Source organism: Melospiza melodia, chromosome 31, assembly GCF_035770615.1.
Source record: "Melospiza melodia melodia isolate bMelMel2 chromosome 31, bMelMel2.pri, whole genome shotgun sequence".
Classification (NCBI taxonomy): domain Eukaryota; kingdom Metazoa; phylum Chordata; class Aves; order Passeriformes; family Passerellidae; genus Melospiza; species Melospiza melodia.
In genome coordinates this window covers 2,073,670-2,092,669 of record NC_086224.1, presented here as the reverse complement: position 1 = coordinate 2,092,669, position 19,000 = coordinate 2,073,670, and the positions used below count along the sequence as shown (strand labels likewise).

At 44.0% G+C, this 19,000-nt stretch overlaps 1 protein-coding gene across 1 annotated transcript in view; it reads right to left on the bottom strand.

Annotated features, from left to right (window-relative positions):
* LOC134431188 (R3H domain-containing protein 2-like) overlaps window positions 1-19,000 on the bottom strand; it is an 85,590-nt gene that overhangs the window by 42,307 nt on the left and 24,283 nt on the right. The window contains 9 exon segments of the mRNA XM_063179175.1: window positions 1,058-1,153; window positions 5,534-5,642; window positions 7,634-7,774; window positions 9,602-9,661; window positions 10,113-10,191; window positions 12,093-12,219; window positions 12,412-12,498; window positions 15,256-15,297; window positions 17,170-17,368. Coding sequence (XP_063035245.1) covers window positions 1,058-1,153; window positions 5,534-5,642; window positions 7,634-7,774; window positions 9,602-9,661; window positions 10,113-10,191; window positions 12,093-12,219; window positions 12,412-12,498; window positions 15,256-15,297; window positions 17,170-17,337 — 909 coding nt within the window. The 5' untranslated portion in view covers window positions 17,338-17,368.

Sequence of the window (19,000 nt, the reverse complement as noted above, 5' to 3'; positions counted from 1 at the left end):
CCAGGAAAGCCTAAATTCCTCCTGGGAATGCCCAACTCATCCTGGGAATGCTCAAATCCCTCCTGGGAAGGCCAAAATCCCTCCTGAGAATGCCCAAATTCCTCCTGGGAATATCAAATTCCACCAAGGAAGGCCCAAATCCCTCATGGGAATGCCCAAATTCCACCTACGAATGCCCAAATTCCTACTTGAAATGCCCAAATTCTTCCTAGGAATGCCCAAATTCCTTCAGAGAATGCCCAATTCCTCCTGGGAAGGACTAAAATCCTCATGGGAATGCCCAGTTTCCTCCTGGGAATATCAAATTCCACCAAGGAAGGCCCAAATTCCTCCTGGAAAGGCCCAAGTTCCTCCTGTGAAGGCCTAAATTCCTCCTTGGAAGTATTAAATTCCTCCTGGGAATGCCCAAATTCCCCCAAGGAAAGCCTAAATTCCTCCTGGGAATGCCCAACTCATCCTGGGAATGCTCAAATCCCTCCTGGGAAGGCCAAAATCCCTCCTGAGAATGCCCAAATTCCTCCTGGGAATATCAAATTCCACCAAGGAAGGCCCAAATTCCTCCTGGGAAGGCCCAAATTCCACATAGGAAGGCCCAAATTCTTCCTGAAAATGCCCAAATTCCTCCTGGGAATGCCCAAATTCCACCCAGGAAAGCCTAAATTCCTCCTGGGAATATCAAATTCCACCAAGGAATACCCAAATTCCTCCTGAGAATGCCCAATTTCCTCCTGGGAATGCCCAAATTCCCCCTAGGAATGCCCAAATTCCCTGAAATTTTATGGAAGGAGCAGACTGGAGGCTGCAGCTCCTCCAGCCCAGAACCTCAAGCCACCTTTGCTGGCAGCTGGAATCCACTGGGACACCCCCAAAATTCTGAAAAATCAGTAAAAAAAAATAAAAAAAAATGCAACAACATCCTGGAATGTTGGAGTATTCAAGGGGGAACCTTGCAGCCCAAAGCTCCAGGAGGGTCCTGGGACTAATAATAATAATAATAAAAATAATAATAATGAATTTGGTGAATAATTAATGAATTTGGGGGACAATCCAAACTCACCTCTCGTGCAAAGATCCTCTCCCTGACGCGCTGATATTCCTCCTCCCGCTCCTCGATGGATTTGCTCCTTCTCCCATCCTGCAAGGGGAGTCTGATCTGAAGGGACAAACACAGCTCAGGGGTCAGCAGGAGCAGCCAGCTGCTGGGAATTTTGGGTGGGAATTGTGGATTTTTTGGTGGATTCGGTGATTTTCTGCACCTGGACCTGCCCTGGAGACACCTGAGTGTGGGGATGAAGCTGCCAGAGGTGTCAGGGTGGATATTCCTGGAGATTCCCAAATAGAAACCTGAGCTCTGCATGAGGCAGAAATCAGGAATATCACCCTGGTTCCATGGGGAAAATAGCAGGAATATTCAGAGGGAAAATCAGGAATATCACCCTGGTTTCATGGGGAAAATCAGGAATATTCAGAGGGAAAATCAGGAATATCACCCTGGTGTCACAGGGAAAAAATCAGGAATATCACCCTGGTTTCAGTCAGGAATATCACCCTGGTTTCATGGGGAAAATCAGGAATATCACCCTGGAAAATCAGGAATATCACCCTGGTTCCATGGGGAAAATATCAGGAATATCACCCTGGTTCCATGGGGAAAATATCAGGAATATCACCTTGGAAAATCAGGAATATCACCCTGGTTCCGTGGGGAAATTATCAGGAATATCACCCTGGAAAATCAGGAATATCACCCTGGTTTCAGTCAGGAATATCACCCTGGTTTCATGGGGAAAATATCAGGAATATCACCTTGGAAAATCAGGAATATCACCCTGGTTCCATGGGGAAAATATCAGGAATATCACCCTGGTTCCATGGGGAAAATCAGGAATATCACCCTGGAAAATCAGGAATATCACCCTGGTATCAGTCAGGAATATCACCCTGGTTTCATGGGGAAAATATCAGGAATATCACCTTGGAAAATCAGGAATATCACCCTGGTTCCATGGGGAAAATATCAGGAATATCACCCTGGTTTCATGGGGAAAATCAGGAATATCACCCTGGAAAATCAGGAATATCAACCTGGTTTGAGGGGGAAAATCAGGAATATCACCCAGCTGCTGCGAATTTTGGGTGGGAATTGTGGATTTTTGGTGGATTCGGTGATTTTCTGCACCTGGACCTGCCTTGGAGACACCTGAGGAGTGTGGGGATGAAGCTGCCAGAGGTGTCAGGGTGGATATTCCTGGAGATTCCCAAATAGAAACCTGAGCTCTGCATGAGGCAGAAATCAGGAATATCACCCTGGTTCCATGGGGAAAATATCAGGAATATTCAGAGGGAAAATCAGGAATGTCGCCCTGGTGTCACAGGGAAAATATCAGGAATATCACCCTGGTTTCAGTCAGGAATATCACCCTGGTTTCATGGGGAAAATCAGGAATATCACCCTGGAAAATCAGGAATATCAACCTGGTTTGAGGGGGAAAATCAAGAATATCACCCAGCTGCTGGGAATTTTGGGTGGGAATTGTGGATTTTTTGGTGGATTCGGTGATTTTCTGCACCTGGACCTGCCCTGGAGACACCTGAGTGTGGGGATGAAGCTGCCAGAGGTGTCAGGGTGGATATTCCTGGAGATTCCCAAATAGAAACCTGAGCTCTGCATGAGGCAGAAATCAGGAATATCACCCTGGTTCCATGGGGAAAATATCAGGAATATTCAGAGGGAAAATCAGGAATATCGCCCTGGTGTCACAGGGAAAATATCAGGAATATCACCCTGGTTCCATGGGGAAAATATCAGGAATATCACCCTGGTTTCATGGGGGAAATCAGGAAAATTCAGAGGGAAAATCAGGAATATCACCCTGGTTCCAAGGGGAAAATCAGGAATATCACCCTGGTTTCAGTCAGGAATATCACCCTGGTTCCATGGGGAAAATCAGGAATATCACGCTGGAAAATCAGGAATATCACCCTGGTTCCATGGGGAAGATCAGGAATATCACCCTGGAAAATCAGGAATATCACCCTGGTTTCAGTCAGGAATATCACCCTGGTTCCATGGGGAAAATATCAGGAATATCACCCTGGAAAATCAGGAATATCACCCTGGTTCCATGGGGAAGATCAGGAATATCACCCTGGAAAATCAGGAATATCACCCTGGTTTCATAAGGAAAATATCAGGAATATCACCCTGGTTCCATGGGGAAAATATCAGGAATATCACCCTGGAAAATCAGGAATATCACCCTGGTTTCATGGGGAAAATCAGGAAAATTCAGAGGGAAAATCAGGAATATCACCCTGGTTCCATGGGAAAATATCAGGAATATCACCTTGGAAAATCAGGAATATCACCCTGGTTTCAGTCAGGAATATCACCCTGGTTCCATGGGGAAGATCAGGAATATCACCCTGGAAAATCAGGAATATCACCCTGCTTCCATGGGGAAAATCAGGAATATCACCCTGGAAAATCAGGAATATCACCCTGGTTCCATGGGGAAAATATCAGGAATATTCAGAGGGAAAATCAGGAATGTCGCCCTGGTGTCACAGGGAAAATATCAGGAATATCACCCTGGTTTCAGTCAGGAATATCACCCTGGTTTCATGGGGAAAATCAGGAATATCACCCTGGAAAATCAGGAATATCAACCTGGTTTGAGGGGGAAAATCAAGAATATCACCCAGCTGCTGGGAATTTTGGGTGGGAATTGTGGATTTTTTGGTGGATTCGGTGATTTTCTGCACCTGGACCTGCCCTGGAGACACCTGAGTGTGGGGATGAAGCTGCCAGAGGTGTCAGGGTGGATATTCCTGGAGATTCCCAAATAGAAACCTGAGCTCTGCATGAGGCAGAAATCAGGAATATCACCCTGGTTCCATGGGGAAAATATCAGGAATATTCAGAGGGAAAATCAGGAATATCACCCTGGTTTCATGGGGAAAATCAGGAATATTCAGAGGGAAAATCAGGAATATCACCCTGGTTCCATGGGGAAAATCAGGAATATTCAGAGGGAAAATCAGGAATATCACCCTGGTGTCACAGGGAAAATATCAGGAATATCACCCTGGAAAATCAGGAATATCACCCTGGTTCCATGGGGAAAATATCAGGAATATCACCCTGGAAAATCAGGAATATCACCCTGGTTCCATTGGGAAAATATCAGGAATATCACCCTGGTTCCATGGGGAAAATATCAGGAATATCACCCTGGAACATCAGGAATATCACCCTGGTTTCATGGGGAAAATCAGGAAAATTCAGAGGGAAAATCAGGAATATCACCCTGGTTCCAAGGGGAAAATATCAGAAATATCACCCTGGTTTCAGTCAGGAATATCGCCCTGGTTCCATGGGGAAAATCAGGAATATCACGCTGGAAAATCAGGAATATCACCCTGGTTCCATGGGGAAAATATCAGGAATATCACCCTGGCTCCATGGGGAAAATATCAGGAATATCACCCTGGAAAATCAGGAATATCACCCTGGTTCCATGGGGAAGATCAGGAATATCACCCTGGAAAATCAGGAATATCACCCTGGTTCCATGGGGAAAATATCAGGAATATCACCTTGGAAAATCAGGAATATCACCCTGGTTCCGTGGGGAAATTATCAGGAATATCACCCTGGAAAATCAGGAATATCACCCTGGTTTCAGTCAGGAATATCACCCTGGTTTCATGGGGAAAATCAGGAATATTCAGAGGGAAAATCAGGAATATCACCCTGGTTCCGTGGGGAAAATATCAGGAATATCACCCTGGAAAATCAGGAATATCACTTTGGTTTCAGAAAATCAGGAATATTCAGAGGGAAAATAAGGAATATCACCCTGGTGTCACAGGGAAAATATCAGGAATATCACCCTGGTTCCATGGGAAAAATCAGGAATATCACCCTGGTTTCATGGGGAAAATCAGGAATATCAACCTGGTTTCATGGGGAAAATATCAGGAATATCACCCTGGTTCCGTGGGGAAATTATCAGGAATATCACCCTGGAAAATCAGGAATATCACCCTGGTTTCAGTCAGGAATATCACCCTGGTTTCAGAAAATCAGGAATATTCAGAGGGAAAATCAGGAATATCCCCCTGGTTTCAGGGGGAACTCTCAGGGAAACCAAGACCTGGATGAGCTTTAAGGTCTATTCCAACCCCAATTATTCCATGATTTTATCAAGGTGAGACCCCTGGGGGAGGGCATGGCTTGCTCCAAGAGCAGAAAGCACCAGGAATATTCCCAGGAATATTCCCAAAGAAACCTTGGGAAAAGGCTCCACTTTAAAACCTGGCCTGTCCTCTGGCTGATTGTGGGGAATGGGGAAGCACAGCCACAGCAATTCTTCATCCATTTTTTAATAATATTTGGAAAAAAATCTTTCACAAAATTCAGATGTGGCTGATTTGGGGCCTCTGTGAAATGAAACCCAGGAGGATTTGGGGGAGTTTTTTCCTGTTTTGTGATTTTGCCAAGGCTGCAGTGCCCCCCTGCCCTCCTCACCTGGTTGTCATCCCGATCCATGCTGGTGTCGTCCCTTTTCAGGATGAACCTCTGAGGGAATTCTGCGTTCTTCTCATCCTTGATGTGCTCAGAGAATCTCTGCTCAGGGCTGCAAGGAAACCAACCCTTGTCAGGAGGGGGAAAACAGCCCCAGGATGATTTTTGGGTGGAATTTCAGCTCCTGTTCCTACTCCAGGAGTTGTGGAGAGGCAGGGAGAGATAGAAGGAAAAGATTTTTCCTTCCCTATTGCCTTCATTCCATGATTTTGGTTCTTCTAGAGAGGGATCTTCAGCTCTCATGAGGCAAAAAAATAATGGAAATGTGGTGTGGAAATCATCCTGCTGCAGAGCATTGCTGGGCTGTGGGGAAGGGAGAGGAAAAAGGGGGAAGGGAAAAGGGGAAGAGGAAGGGGAAGAAGAAAGAGAAGAAGAAGGGGAAGAGAAGGGAAAGGGACAGGACAAAGGGAAAAGGGGAAGGGGAAGAAGGGAAAAAGGAAGAAGAAGGGGAAGAGAAGGGGAAGGGGAAGGGGAAGAAGAAGAAGGGAAAGGGAAAAAAGGAAAGAGGAAGTAGAAAGAGAAGGGGAAGGGAAAGGAAAAGGATAAAGAGGAAGGGGAATAGAAGGGGAATAGAAGGGAAAAAGAGAAAGGAAAGGGGGAAAGGGAGGAATGGAAAGGGAAAAGGGAAAGGGAAAAAGGAAGAAGAAGGGGAAAAGGGAAAGGAAAAAGGGAAAAGGGGAAAGGGAAGGGAAAAAGAAAGAAGAAGGGGAAGAGAAGGGGGAAGGGAAAAGGGAAAGAGGAAGGGGAAGAAGAAAGAGAAGAAGAAGGGGAAGAGAAGGGAAAAGGGACAGGACAAAGGGAAAAGGGGAAGGGGAAGAAGGGAAAAAGGGAAAGGGAAAAAGGAAGAAGAAGGGGAAGAGAAGGGGAAAGGGGAAAGGGAAAGAGGAAGGGGAAGAAGAAGAAGGGAAAGGGAAAAAAGGAAAGAGGAAGTAGAAAGAGAAGGGGAAGGGAAAGGAAAAGGATAAAGAGGAAGGGGAAAAAGAAGGGGAATAGAAGGGGAAAAGAGAAAGGAAAGGGGGAAGGGGAAGAATGGAAAGGGAAAAGGGAAAGGGAAAAAGGAAGAAGAAGGGGAAAAGGGAAAGGAAAAAGGGAAAGGGAAAGGAAAAAGGGAAAAGGGGAAAGGGAAGGGAAAAAGGAAGAAGAAGGGGAAGAGAAGGGGAAAGGGGAAGGGAAAAGGGGAAGAGGAAGGGGAAGAAGAAAGAGAAGAAGAAGGGGAAGAGAAGGGAAAAGGGACAGGACAAAGGGAAAAGGGAAAAAGAAGGGGAAGAAGGGGAAAATGGAAAAAGGGAAAAAGGGAAAAAGGAAGAAGAAGGGGAAAGAGAAGGGGAAAAGGCAAAGGGGGAAGGAAAGAGGGAAAGGGAAAAAAGGAAAGGGAAAGGGGAAGGAAAAAGGGGAAGGAAAAGGAGAAAGGGAAAAGGGGAAGAAGGGAAAGGGAAGGGAAAAAGGAAGAAGAAGGGGGAGAGAAGGGGAAAGGGGAAGGGAAAAAAGGGAAAGGAAAAGGGGAAAGGAAAAGGGGAATGGGAAGAAGAAGGGGGAAAAGAAGGGGATGAGAAGGGGAAGGGAAAGAGAAAGGGAAAAGGGAAGGGAAAAGGGAAAAAAGGAAAGGGGAAGGAAAATGATAAAGGGGAAGGGGAAGGAAAAAGGGAAAGGAAAAGGAGAAAAGGAAAGGGGAAGGGGAAGAAGGGGAAGGGAAAAGAGAAAGGAAAGGGAAAAAGGAAGAAGAAGGGGAAGAGAAGGGGGAAGGGGAAAAGGGAAAGGAAAAGGGGAAAGGGAAAAAAGGGAAAGGGGAATGGGAAGAAGAAAGGGGAAAAGAAGGGGAAGAGAAGGGGAAAGGGGAAGGGGAAAAGGGGAAGGAAAAGGGAATGGAAAAGGGGAAGGGGAGGAGAAGGGGAAGGGGAAAGGGGAAGGGAAAGGGGAAAACAGGAGAAAGAAAGGGAGAAAGGGAAAGGAAAAAATGAATGGGAAATGGGAAGAAGAAGGGGAAGAAGAGGGGCAAAGGGGAAGGGGAAAGATGAAGGGGAAGAAGAAGGGGAAGGGCCTTACATCCGTGTGTTACTGGTCTTGTTGATGATCACGGCCTTCCCAGTCTGGTCCACGTTGTGATCCATCCCGAAGTAGGCGGCCACGCGGTGCAGCAGCATGCGGTGGTACGAGGTCATCTGGGGGAACTTCTTGAACTGATTGCTGGGGACAGGGACAGGGGACAGTCAGTTCCACCCCTGCCACGTCAGTGTGCACAGCAGAACATCCCCACCCCGCTCCCCTGGCAGCCCAAATTGCTAATTTTCAAATTCCCAAATTCCTCAATCTCCACTCCAAACTTCCTTTGCTGGGCACAAGGACAGGGACAGGGACAGGGGACAGTCAGTTCCACCCCTGCCATGTCAGGATGCACAGAAGAACATCCCCATCTTGCTCCCCTGGCAGCCCAAATTGCTAATTTTCAAATTCCCAAACTTCCTTTGCTGGGCACAGGGACAGGGGACAGTCAGATCCGCCCCTGCCATGTCAGGATGCACAGGAGAACATCCCCACCCTGCTCCCCTGGCACCCCAAATTGCCAATTTTCAAATTCCCAAATCTCTGTTGGGAATGCACAGGAGAACATCCCCAACCCTGCTCCCCTGGCAGCCCAAATTGCCAATTTTCAAATTCCCAAATTCCCAAATCTCCCTTGGGAATGCACAGGAGAACATCCCCACCCTGCCCCCCTGGCAGCCCAAATTGCCAATTTTCAAATTCCCAAATGCCTCAATCTCCGCTCCAAACTTCCTTTGCTGGGCACAAGGACAGGGACAGGGACAGGGACAGGGGACAGTCAGTTCCACCCCTGCCATGTCAGGGTGCACAGGAGAACATCCCCACCCTGCTCCCCTGGCAGCCCAAATTGCCAATTTTCAAATTCCCAAATTCCCAAATCTCCGTTGGGAATGCACAGGAGAACATCCCCACCCTGCTCCCCTGGCAGCCCAAATTGCCAATTTTCAAATTCCCAAATCTCCATTGGGAATGCACAGGAGAACATCCCCACCCCGCTCCCCTGGCAGCCCAAATTGCCAATTTTCAAATTCCCAAATTCCCAAATCTGTGTTGGGAATGCACAGCAGAACATCCCCACCCTGCTCCCCTGGCAGCCCAAATTGCCAATTTTCAAATTCCCAAATCTCCATTGGGAATGCACAGGAGAACATCCCCACTGTGTTCCCCTGGCAGCCCAAACTGCCAATTTTCAAATTCCCAAATTCCTCAATCTCCGCTCCAAACTTCCTTTGCTGGGCACAAGGACAGGGACAGGGACAGAGACAGGGGACAGTCAGTTCCACCCCTGCCATGTCAGGATGCACAGGAGAACATCCCACCCCTGCTCCCCTGGCAGCCCAAATTGCCAATTTTCAAATTCCCAAATTCCCAAATCTCCCTTGGGAATGCACAGGAGAACATCCCCACTGTGCTCCCCTGGCAGCCCAAATTGCCAATTTTCAAATTCCCAAATTCCCAAATCTCCCTTGGGAATGCACAGGAGAACATCCTCACCCTGCTCCCCTGGCAGCCCAAATTGCTAATTTTGCTAAAATTGTTAAAAATTCCCAGACTTCCTTTGCTGGGCACAAGGACAGGGGACAGTCAGTTCCACCCCTGCCACGTCAGGGTGCACAGGAGAACATCCCCACCCTGCTCCCCTGGCAGCCCAAATTGCCAATTTTCAAATTCCCAAATTCCTAAATGTCGATTCCAAACTTCCTTTGCTGGGCACAAGGACAGGGACAGGGGACAGTCAGTTCCACCCCTGCCATGTCAGGGTGCACAGGAGAACATCCCCACTGTGTTCCCCTGGCAGCCCAAATTGCCAATTTTCAAATTTTCAAATTCCCAAATCTCCATTGGGAATGCACAGGAGAACATCCCCACCCTGCTCCCCTGGCAGCCCAAATTGCCAATTTTCAAATTCCCAAATTCCTAAATGTCGATTCCAAACTTCCTCTGCTGGGCACAACCCCGAGGGTCACTCACTTGTTGTCACTGATGAACTCCAGGATCTCCTGTTCCAACTTGAGCAGCATCATTCTGTCCCTGCCAGGATAAAAAGAAAGATTAAAAATTCACTTCAGGGACAGGGAACTGCCTCCCCTGCTGCCAGCCCTGTCCTGCAGAAGAAAAATCCACAGGAGGAAGTGATGGCTGATTTTACACAGAAATGAGCTAAAAAACTTCTTGTTTTTCAAATATATCAAATTAAACACCAGATTTTTTTTGTTTTGCTAGTAATTCTTGGCTTTGGAAAGCCTGAATCTCTGCTGGAAGCTCCAGCTTTGCCATTCCCTTTCCTCAATCCCACTGATTATTCCCTTCACAGGCTGGCACTTGAAAACCATTTATAGAAAAGGTTTTAAAGCAATTAAAATGATTTCTTTGCATTCAAACAAATTATTTGTCCTTCCCTCTCCACACCACACGCAATTCCACATTTGGAATTAAAGAGGATATAAAATTACAGGGAGTTGTTTTATTGACCATGACCTACCTTGGGTTTTTTTTCAGTGTATTTACTAAAAATTCATGCAAATCTATTCCAGTGGAGTCTGTATATTCCTGGCTGGAATCTGAAAAAAAAAAAATATAACAATGGCAGGAAAAAAAATTAATAAATTTATTTTATTGGGAGAGCACAGAGGGAAGGAAAAAAAGGGGGGAAAAGGAAGAAAGGGGGGAAGGAAAAAATGGGGGAAAAGGAAAAAGGGGGAAAAGGAAAAAATGGGGGAAAAGGAAAAAAGGGGGGAAGGGAAAAAAGGGGGAAAGGGAAAAAGGGGGGAGAAAAGAAAAAAAGGGGGAGAAAAGAAAAAAGGGGGGAGAAAAGAAAAAAGGGGGGAAAGGGAAAAAAGGGGGGAAGGAAAAAAGGGGGAAAAGGAAAAAAGGGAAAAGGAAAAAAGGGGGGAAAGGAAAAAATGGGGGAAAAGGGAAAAAGGGGAAAGAAAAAAGGGAGGAAAAGGAAAAAAAAAGGAAAAGGAAAAAAACAGGGAAAGGAAAAAAGGGGAAAATGAAAAAAGGGGGAAAAGCAAAAAAAGGGGGAAGGAAAAAAGGGGGAAAAGGAAAAAAAGGGAATGGAAGAAAGGGGGGAAAGGAAAAAAGGGGAAAAGGAAAAAAGGGAAAAGGAAAAAAAGGGGGAAAAGGAAAAAAAGGGGAAAAGGAAAACAACAGGGAAAGGAAAAAAGGGGAAAAAGAAAAAAGGGGAAAAGGAAAAAAGGGGGAAAAGCAAAAAAAGGGGGAAGGAAAAAAGGGGGAAAAGCAAAAAAAGGAATGGGAAAAAAGGGGGAAAAGGAAAAAAGGGGAAAAGGAAAAAAAGGGGAAAGGAAAAAACAGGGAAAGGAAAAAAGGGGAAAAGAAAAAAGGGGGAAAAGGAAAAAAAGGGGTGGGAAAATGGGGAAAAAGGAAAAAAGGGAAAAGGAAAAAAAGGGGGAAAGAAAAAAAGGGGGGAAAGGAAAAAGGGGAAAGAAAAAAAAAGGGGAAAAAGAAAAAAAGGGAAAAGGAAAAAAAGGGGAAGGGAAAAAGGGGGAGAAAATCAAAAAAGGGGGAAGGGGAAAAAGGGGGAAAGGAAAAAGGGGGAAAAGGAAAAAAAGGGGAAAAGGAAAAAAGGGAGGGAAAGGAAAAAATGGGGGAAAAGGGAAAAAGGGGAAAGAAAAAAGGGAGGAAAAAGAAAAAAGGGAGGAAAAGGAAAAAAACAGGCAAAGGAAAAAAGGGGAAAAGGAAAAAAGGGGAAAAGGAAAAAAGGGGCAAAAGCAAAAAAAGGGGGAAGGAAAAAAGGGGGAAAAGGAAAAAAAGGAATGGGAAAAAGGGGGGAAAAGGAAAAAAGGGGAAAAGGAAAAAGGGGGAAAAGGAAAAAGGGAAAAGGAAAAAAAAGGGGGAAAAGGAAAGAAAGGGGAAAAGGAAAAAAACAGGGAAAGGAAAAAAGGGGAAAAGGAAAAAAGGGGGAAAGGAAAAAAGGGGGAAAGGAAAAAAGGGGGAAAGGAAAAAAGGGGGAAAAGCAAAAAAAGGAATGGGAAAAAAGGGGAAAAGGAAAAAAAGGGGAAAGGAAAAAACAGGGAAAGGAAAAAAGGGGAAAAGGAAAAAAAGGGGAAGAGGAAAAAAGGGGGGTGGTAAAATGGCGAAAAAGGAAAAAAGGGAAAAGGAAAAAAGGGGAAAAGAAAAAAGGGAAGAGCGTGGGTGAACCTGCAGAAGAGAAGAATCCAGGCAAACCCTGGAGCCCTCTCCAGTGCCTCATTTTTTACACTAACAAACACTTTACCTATTAAATAAACAATTTTTTCCCACTTTTCCCCCTCCAAAAAAAATATTTTCTCCACACCCATTTTAAAAAACCCACTTAAATTTCCTTTGCTTAAAAAAAAAAAAAAAAAAAAAAAAAAACAAAAAAACTTTTAAATTTTTTTCTCCCAAAATCACCAAAAACCCAAACCCGCCCAACCACCTGCCCAACTTCCAGAAGGTTCCAAGAGCAGCACCTGACCTCGAGAGAGCATCCTCCTTGGTGTTTTCTCTTTATTTTTCTCTTTTTCTTCTTTTTCCACCCCATCTTTTGTGGATTTTTCCTCTTCCTTGTCAGAGGGGCAGCTCACGTGCAGCTGGATGATGTCCTGAAAGTGGGAAAAAAAATAAAAAAAAAAAGGAGTTTCAGACATTTCCTGAGCAGAAAAGCAGCCCAGGAAGGTCTCAAAAAGCTCTTGGAGGAATTTTTTGGCTCCTCAAGGCACACAAGAGCAAGAGCTGGATAATTTCTGATTTTTTTGGGCTTTCAAATTCCCAGATTTGTCTTGTTTTAGGCGTACCTGAGACTCCAGCAGCCCATCCACGAAGGGGCCTGAGGATTCCTCACACACAGCCAAGCTCCTGACCAGTTTCAGCTTTGAGTTAGACTGAAAAAGGTAAAAAAAAAATAAATTTTAAAAAAGGGGAATGGTTAAAACACCTCAGGTAAAACTCATACTTGATGCAGCTGCATTCCCGTGGCACCTGTGCAGCCATTCCCAATTAAATCCCAATTAAATCCCAATTAATCTGCCCAATAAGAGGAATATTTCCCCTGAATATACAGATATAAAATTATAAAATTATTTAGAATTATTTAGAATATATATTATTTAGAATATATATTATTATTATTTAGAATTATTTAGAATATATACATTCTAAAATTATTTAGAATATATAAAATTATTTAGAATCCCTGAATAATCAGTTATTTTATTCCTTCAGCCTTTAAAGCATAAAATTCCCAATTAACCTGCCCAATATTCCCCTCAATATACAGATACAGAATGATTTAGAATCCCTGAATAAATCAGTTATTTTATTCCTTTTATTTACTGAAGCATAAAATTCCCAATTAAGTGCCCAATAAGAGGAATATTCCCCTCAATATACAGATATAAAATTATTGGGAATCCCTGAATAATCAGTTATTTTAATAAGAGGAATATTCCCCTCAATATACAGATATAAAATTATTTGCAATCCATGAATAATAAGTTATCTTATTCCTTTTATTTATTAAAGCATAAAATTCCCAATTAAACTCCCCAATAAGAGGAATATTCCCCTCAATATTCAGACACAGAATGATTTAGAATCCCTGAATAATCAGCTATTTTATTCCTTTTATTAATTGAAGCATAAAATTCCCAATTAATCGCCCAATAAGTGGAATATTCCCCTCAATACACAGATATAAAATTATTGGGAATCCCTGAATAATCAGTTATTTTAATAAGAGGAATATTCCCCTCAATATACAGATATAGAATGACTTGGGATCCCAGTTTTTTTATTCCTTTTATTTATTGAAGCATAAAATTCCCAATTAATCTGCCCAATAAGAGGAATATTCCCCTCAATATACAGATACAAAATTATTTAGAATCCCTGAATAATCAGTTATTTTAATAAAGGAATATTCCCCTCAATATACAGATATAGAATGATTTAGAATCCCTGAATAATCACTTATTTTATTCCTTTTATTAACTGAAGCACAAAATTCCCAATTAACCTGCCCAGTAAGAGGAATAGTCCCCTCAATACACAAATATAAAATTATTTGGAATCCCTGAATAATCAGTTATTTTAATAAGAGGAATATTCCCCTCAATATACAGATACAGAATGATTTAGAATCCCTGAATAATCAGCTATTTTATTCCTTTTATTAATTGAAGCATAAAATTCCCAATTAATCTGCGCAATAAGTGGAATATTCCCCTCAATATACAGATATGAAATTATTGGGAATCCCTGAATAATCAGTTATTTTTATAAGAGGAATATTCCCCTCAATACACAAATATAAAATTATTTGGAATCCCTGAATAATCAGTTATTTTAATAAGAGGAATATTCCCCTCAATATACAGATATAGAATGACTTGGAATCCCTGAATAATCATTTATTTTTATTATCTGAAGCATGAAATTCCCAATTAATCTGCCCAATAAGAGAAATATTCCTCTCAATATGCAGATATAGAATGACTTGGGATCCCAGTTTTTTTATTCCTTTTTTTATTGAAGCATAAAATTCCCAATTAATCTGCCCAATAAGAGGAATATTCCCCTCAATATTCAGACACAGAATGATTTAGAATCCCTGAATAATCAGCTATTTTATTCCTTTTATTAATTGAAGCATAAAATTCCCAATTAATCGCCCAATAAGTGGAATATTCCCCTCAATACACAGATATAAAATTATTGGGAATCCCTGAATAATCAGGCATTTTAATAAGAGGAATATTCCTCTCAATATGCAGATATAGAATGACTTGGGATCCCATTTTTTTTATTCCTTTTATTTATTGAAGCATAAAATTCCCAAATAATCTGCCCAATAAGAGGAATATTCCCCTCAATATTCAGATACAGAATGATTTAGAATCCCTGAATAATCACTTATTTTATTCCTTTTATGAACTGAAGCATAAAATTCCCAATTAAGTGCCCAATAAGAGGAATATTCCCCTCAATATACAGATATAGAATGACTTGGGATCCCAGTTTTTTTATTCCTTTTATTTATTGAAGCATAAAATTCCCATTTAAGTGCCCAATAAGAGGAATATTCCCCTCAATACACAGATATAAAATTATTGGGAATCCCTGAATAATCAGTTATTTTAATAAGAGGAATATTCCCCTCAATACACAAATATAAAATTATTTGGAATCCCTGAATAATCAGTTATTTTAATAAAGGAATATTCCCCTCAATATACAGATATAGAATGACTTGGAATCCCTGAATAATCATTTACTTTTATTGTCTGAAGCATGAAATTCCCAATTAATCTGCCCAATAACAGAAATATTCCTCTCAATATGCAGATACAGAATGACTTGGGATCCCAATTTTTTAATTCTTTTTATTTACTGAAGCATAAAATTCCCAATTAAGTGCCCAATAAGTGGAATGTTCCCCTCAACACACAGATATAAAATTATTGGGAATCCCTGAATAATCAGTTATTTTAATAAAGGAATATTCCCCTCAATATACAGATATAGAATGCTTTAGAATCCCTGAATAATCAGTTATTTTTTTACTTTTATTAACTGAAGCACAAAATTCCCAATTAACCTGCCCAGTAAGAGGAACGCCGGGGTGGCAGCAGAGCTCCTACCTTGGCTCTTTTCCTGGCGTGGCCGTGACTCGACGTTCGCTTCTGTGGAGAGAGGAAAAGGCAAAAACTCAATCTGGGAATTCCCTGCCCTTGCTGGGAATTCCCTGACACAAGAAGGGATCAGGACAGAGATGGGGCTGGGGCTGGAGCTGGCTCACAAGTGTTTGAGGAGGAGTCCTGGCCTGCAGGACAAAGTGTGTTTTATTTGTCACAGGTAGGGCAGTTGAAGTTTTCTTCATCTCTTCCGCAAATGCTCCCTCCAGGAGATATCTCCTGTTAATTGGCCATTAATTATTAATTATCTTCTGTTACTGGGCCATTAATTAGTAATTATCTACTGCTCATGGGCCAGTGAGTGTCACTGCATGGCTGATAAAATTCCATCATCCCACTGGGAGATGTGAGCCCAGAGGGAGGAGCCAAACATTCCTGCCTGGATACAATCTGAGATTTCAAACATTCCTGCCTGGATAGAATCTGAGATTCCAAACATTCCTACCTGGATACAATCTGAGATTTCAAACATTCCTACCTGGATATAATCTGAGATTTCAAACATTCCTACCTGGATACAATCTGAGATTTCAAACATTCCTACCTGGATACAATCTGAGATTCCAAACATTCCTACCTGGATACAATCTGAGATTTCAAACATTCCTGCCTGGATAGAATCTGACATTCCAAACATTCCTACCCGGACACAATCTGAGATTCCAAACATTCCTACCCAGATACAATCTGAGATTCCAAACATTCCTACCTGGATAGAATCTGAGATTTCAAACATTCCTGCCTGGATACAATCTGAGATTTCAAACATTCCTGCCTGGATACAATCTGAGATTTCAAACATTCCTGCCTGGATACAATCTGAGATTTCAAACATTCCTGCCTGGATACAATCTGAGATTTCAAACATTCCTGCCTGGCAGGGCAGTGGAATAATTGAATTATTATTTTGAAATATTATATTGAAATATAAATATTATATTGAAACACAACATTGAAATTGAAATATAATACTGAAATTGAAATATTGTATTAAAATATAATATTAAAGTATAATATTGAAATTGAAACATTATATTGAAATATTATATTGAAATAATATATTGAAATATTATATTGAAATTGAAATATAATACTGAAATTGAAATATTATATTGAAATAATATATTGAAATTGAAATAATATATTGAAATTGAAATATAATACTGGAATTGAAATATTTCAACCCCTCTGGCCAGGAGAGCCTGAGTGAGGAGGAAGGGATCAGCCTGCCCAGCCTGGGGTCACTGAGGGGCTCTGGATGCTTTGGGAAGGGATGGGAAGCTGCAGGTGAGGCCCAGGTGAGGGACAGGTGAGGGACAGGTGAGGGACAGGTGAGGGACAGGTGAGGCCCAGGTGAGGGACAGGTGAGGCTGCAGGTGAGGCCCAGGTGAGGGACAGGTGAGGGACAGGTGAGGGACAGGTGAGGCCCAGGTGAGGCCCAGGTGAGGCCCAGGTGAGGGACAGGTGAGGGACAGGTGAGGCTGCAGGTGAGGCCCAGGTGAGGGACAGGTGAGGGACAGGTGAGGCCCAGGTGAGGGACAGGTGAGGCCCAGGTGAGGGACAGGTGAGGGACAGGTGAGGCCCAGGTGAGGGACAGGTGAGGGACAGGTGAGGGACAGGTGAGGGACAGGTGAGGCTGCAGGTGAGGGACAGGTGAGGCCCAGGTGAGGGACAGGTGAGGCCCAGGTGAGGCCCAGGTGAGGGACAGGTGAGGCCCAGGTGAGGGACAGGTGAGGCCCAGGTGAGGCTGCAGGTGAGGCCCAGGTGAGGGACAGGTGAGGCCCAGGTGAGGGACAGGTGAGGCCCAGGTGAGGGACAGGTGAGGGACAGGTGAGGCCCAGCTCCCCTGCCCACGCTCACCTGAGACTCCTGGCGCACGCCGACCTCCTCGCCCCCATCCTTCTCCACCTCCTCCTTGCTGGGTGAGCGGGACACGAATTTGGTTTTGTTCACAGATTCCTCCACCACCTTCTTTTCCGATTCCTTCATAATTTCCAGGGACTCCTGTGCCGTGTTGCTGTTGGACATCTTCAGAGCCCTGCGACGCAGCGACGGGCACCTGCAGGGACAGGGGACAGCTCGGCGACAGCCCGGGGACAGCCCGGGGACAGCTCAGGACAGCCCAGGACAGCTCGGGGACACAGGACAGCTCGGGGACAGCTCGGGGACAGCTCAAGGACACAGGACAGCTCGGGGACAGCTTGGGGACAGCCCAAGGACAGCTCAGGGACAGCTCAGGGACAGCTCGGGGACAGCTCGGGGACAGCTTGGGGACAGCCCAAGGACAGCTCAGGGACAGCTCAGGGACAGCTCAGGGACAGCTCGGGGACAGCTCAGGACAGCTCAGGGACAGCCCAAGGACAGCTCAGGGATAGCTCAAGACAGCCCAGGGACACAGGACAGCTCAGGGACAGCTCAGGGACAGCTCAGGACAGCCCAAGGACAGCTCAGGGACAGCTCAGGGACACAGGACAGCTCTGGGACAGCTCAGGGACAGCCCGGGGACAGCTCAGGACAGCTCGGGGACAGCCCAGGGACACGGGACAGCCCGGGGACAGCTCAGGGACAGCTCGGGGACAGCTCAGGACAGCTTGGGGACAGCTCGGGGACAGCCCAGGGACACGGGACAGCCCGGGGACAGCTCAGGGACAGCTCGGGGACAGCTCGGGGACAGCTCAGGACAGCTCAGGGACAGCTCAGGGACAGCTTAGGACAGCTCGGGGACAGCTCAGGGACAGCTTGGGGACAGCTCAGGACAGTTTGGGGACAGCTCAGGACAGCTCAGGGACAGCACAAGGACAGCTCAGGACAGCTCAGGGACAGCTCGGGGACAGCTCGGGGACAGCTCAGGGACACAGGACAGCTCTGGGACAGCTCAGGACAGCTCGGGGGCTTTGCTCTGCCCAAAACCCTCCCAGAGCCAGGCTGGAATTTCCTTGGAGCCAACCCAAGATCCCAAATCAAACCCTCAGAGTGCGACGGACAAAAACTCCCCAATGGTTTAAAATTAGAGATAGGATGGTTATGGTGGGATTGTTCCCAAAACCACACTGCAATTCACAGGTGATCACAGAGTCCTTGTATCTCTACAAGTATTGAATACCCAAAATACAAATTGATAACTTTGGTACATCCCACTCCCAATATGGATATTGATCTGGTACCAATATCCAAAAATTCCCTAACAGGTTAAAATTAGAAAGTGGATGTTTATTGTGGGATAATTCCCAAACACACACTGCAATTTACAGGTGATTACAGAGTCCTTTTATCTATACAAGTATGGAATACCCAAAATACAAACTGATAACTTTGGTACATCCCATTCCCAATATGGATATTGATCACTGGATTTTGATATCCAAAATCTATGGATTTATGGATTTTGATATCCATAGATATCAATTCAACACAAGTATTGAATACCCAAAATACAAATACACATTGATAATTTTGGTAATTCAAATTCCCAATATGGATATTGATCTGGTACCAATATCCAAAAACTCTCTGACTGTTTAGAGTTAGAAAGTGGATGTTTATTGTGGGATAATTCCCAAACACACACTGCAATTTACAGGTGATTACAAATCTATATCTATATCTTTTCTATATCTATATAATATATAATCTATATCTTTTATCTATACAAGTATTGAATACCCAAAATACAAATTGATAACTTTGGTAC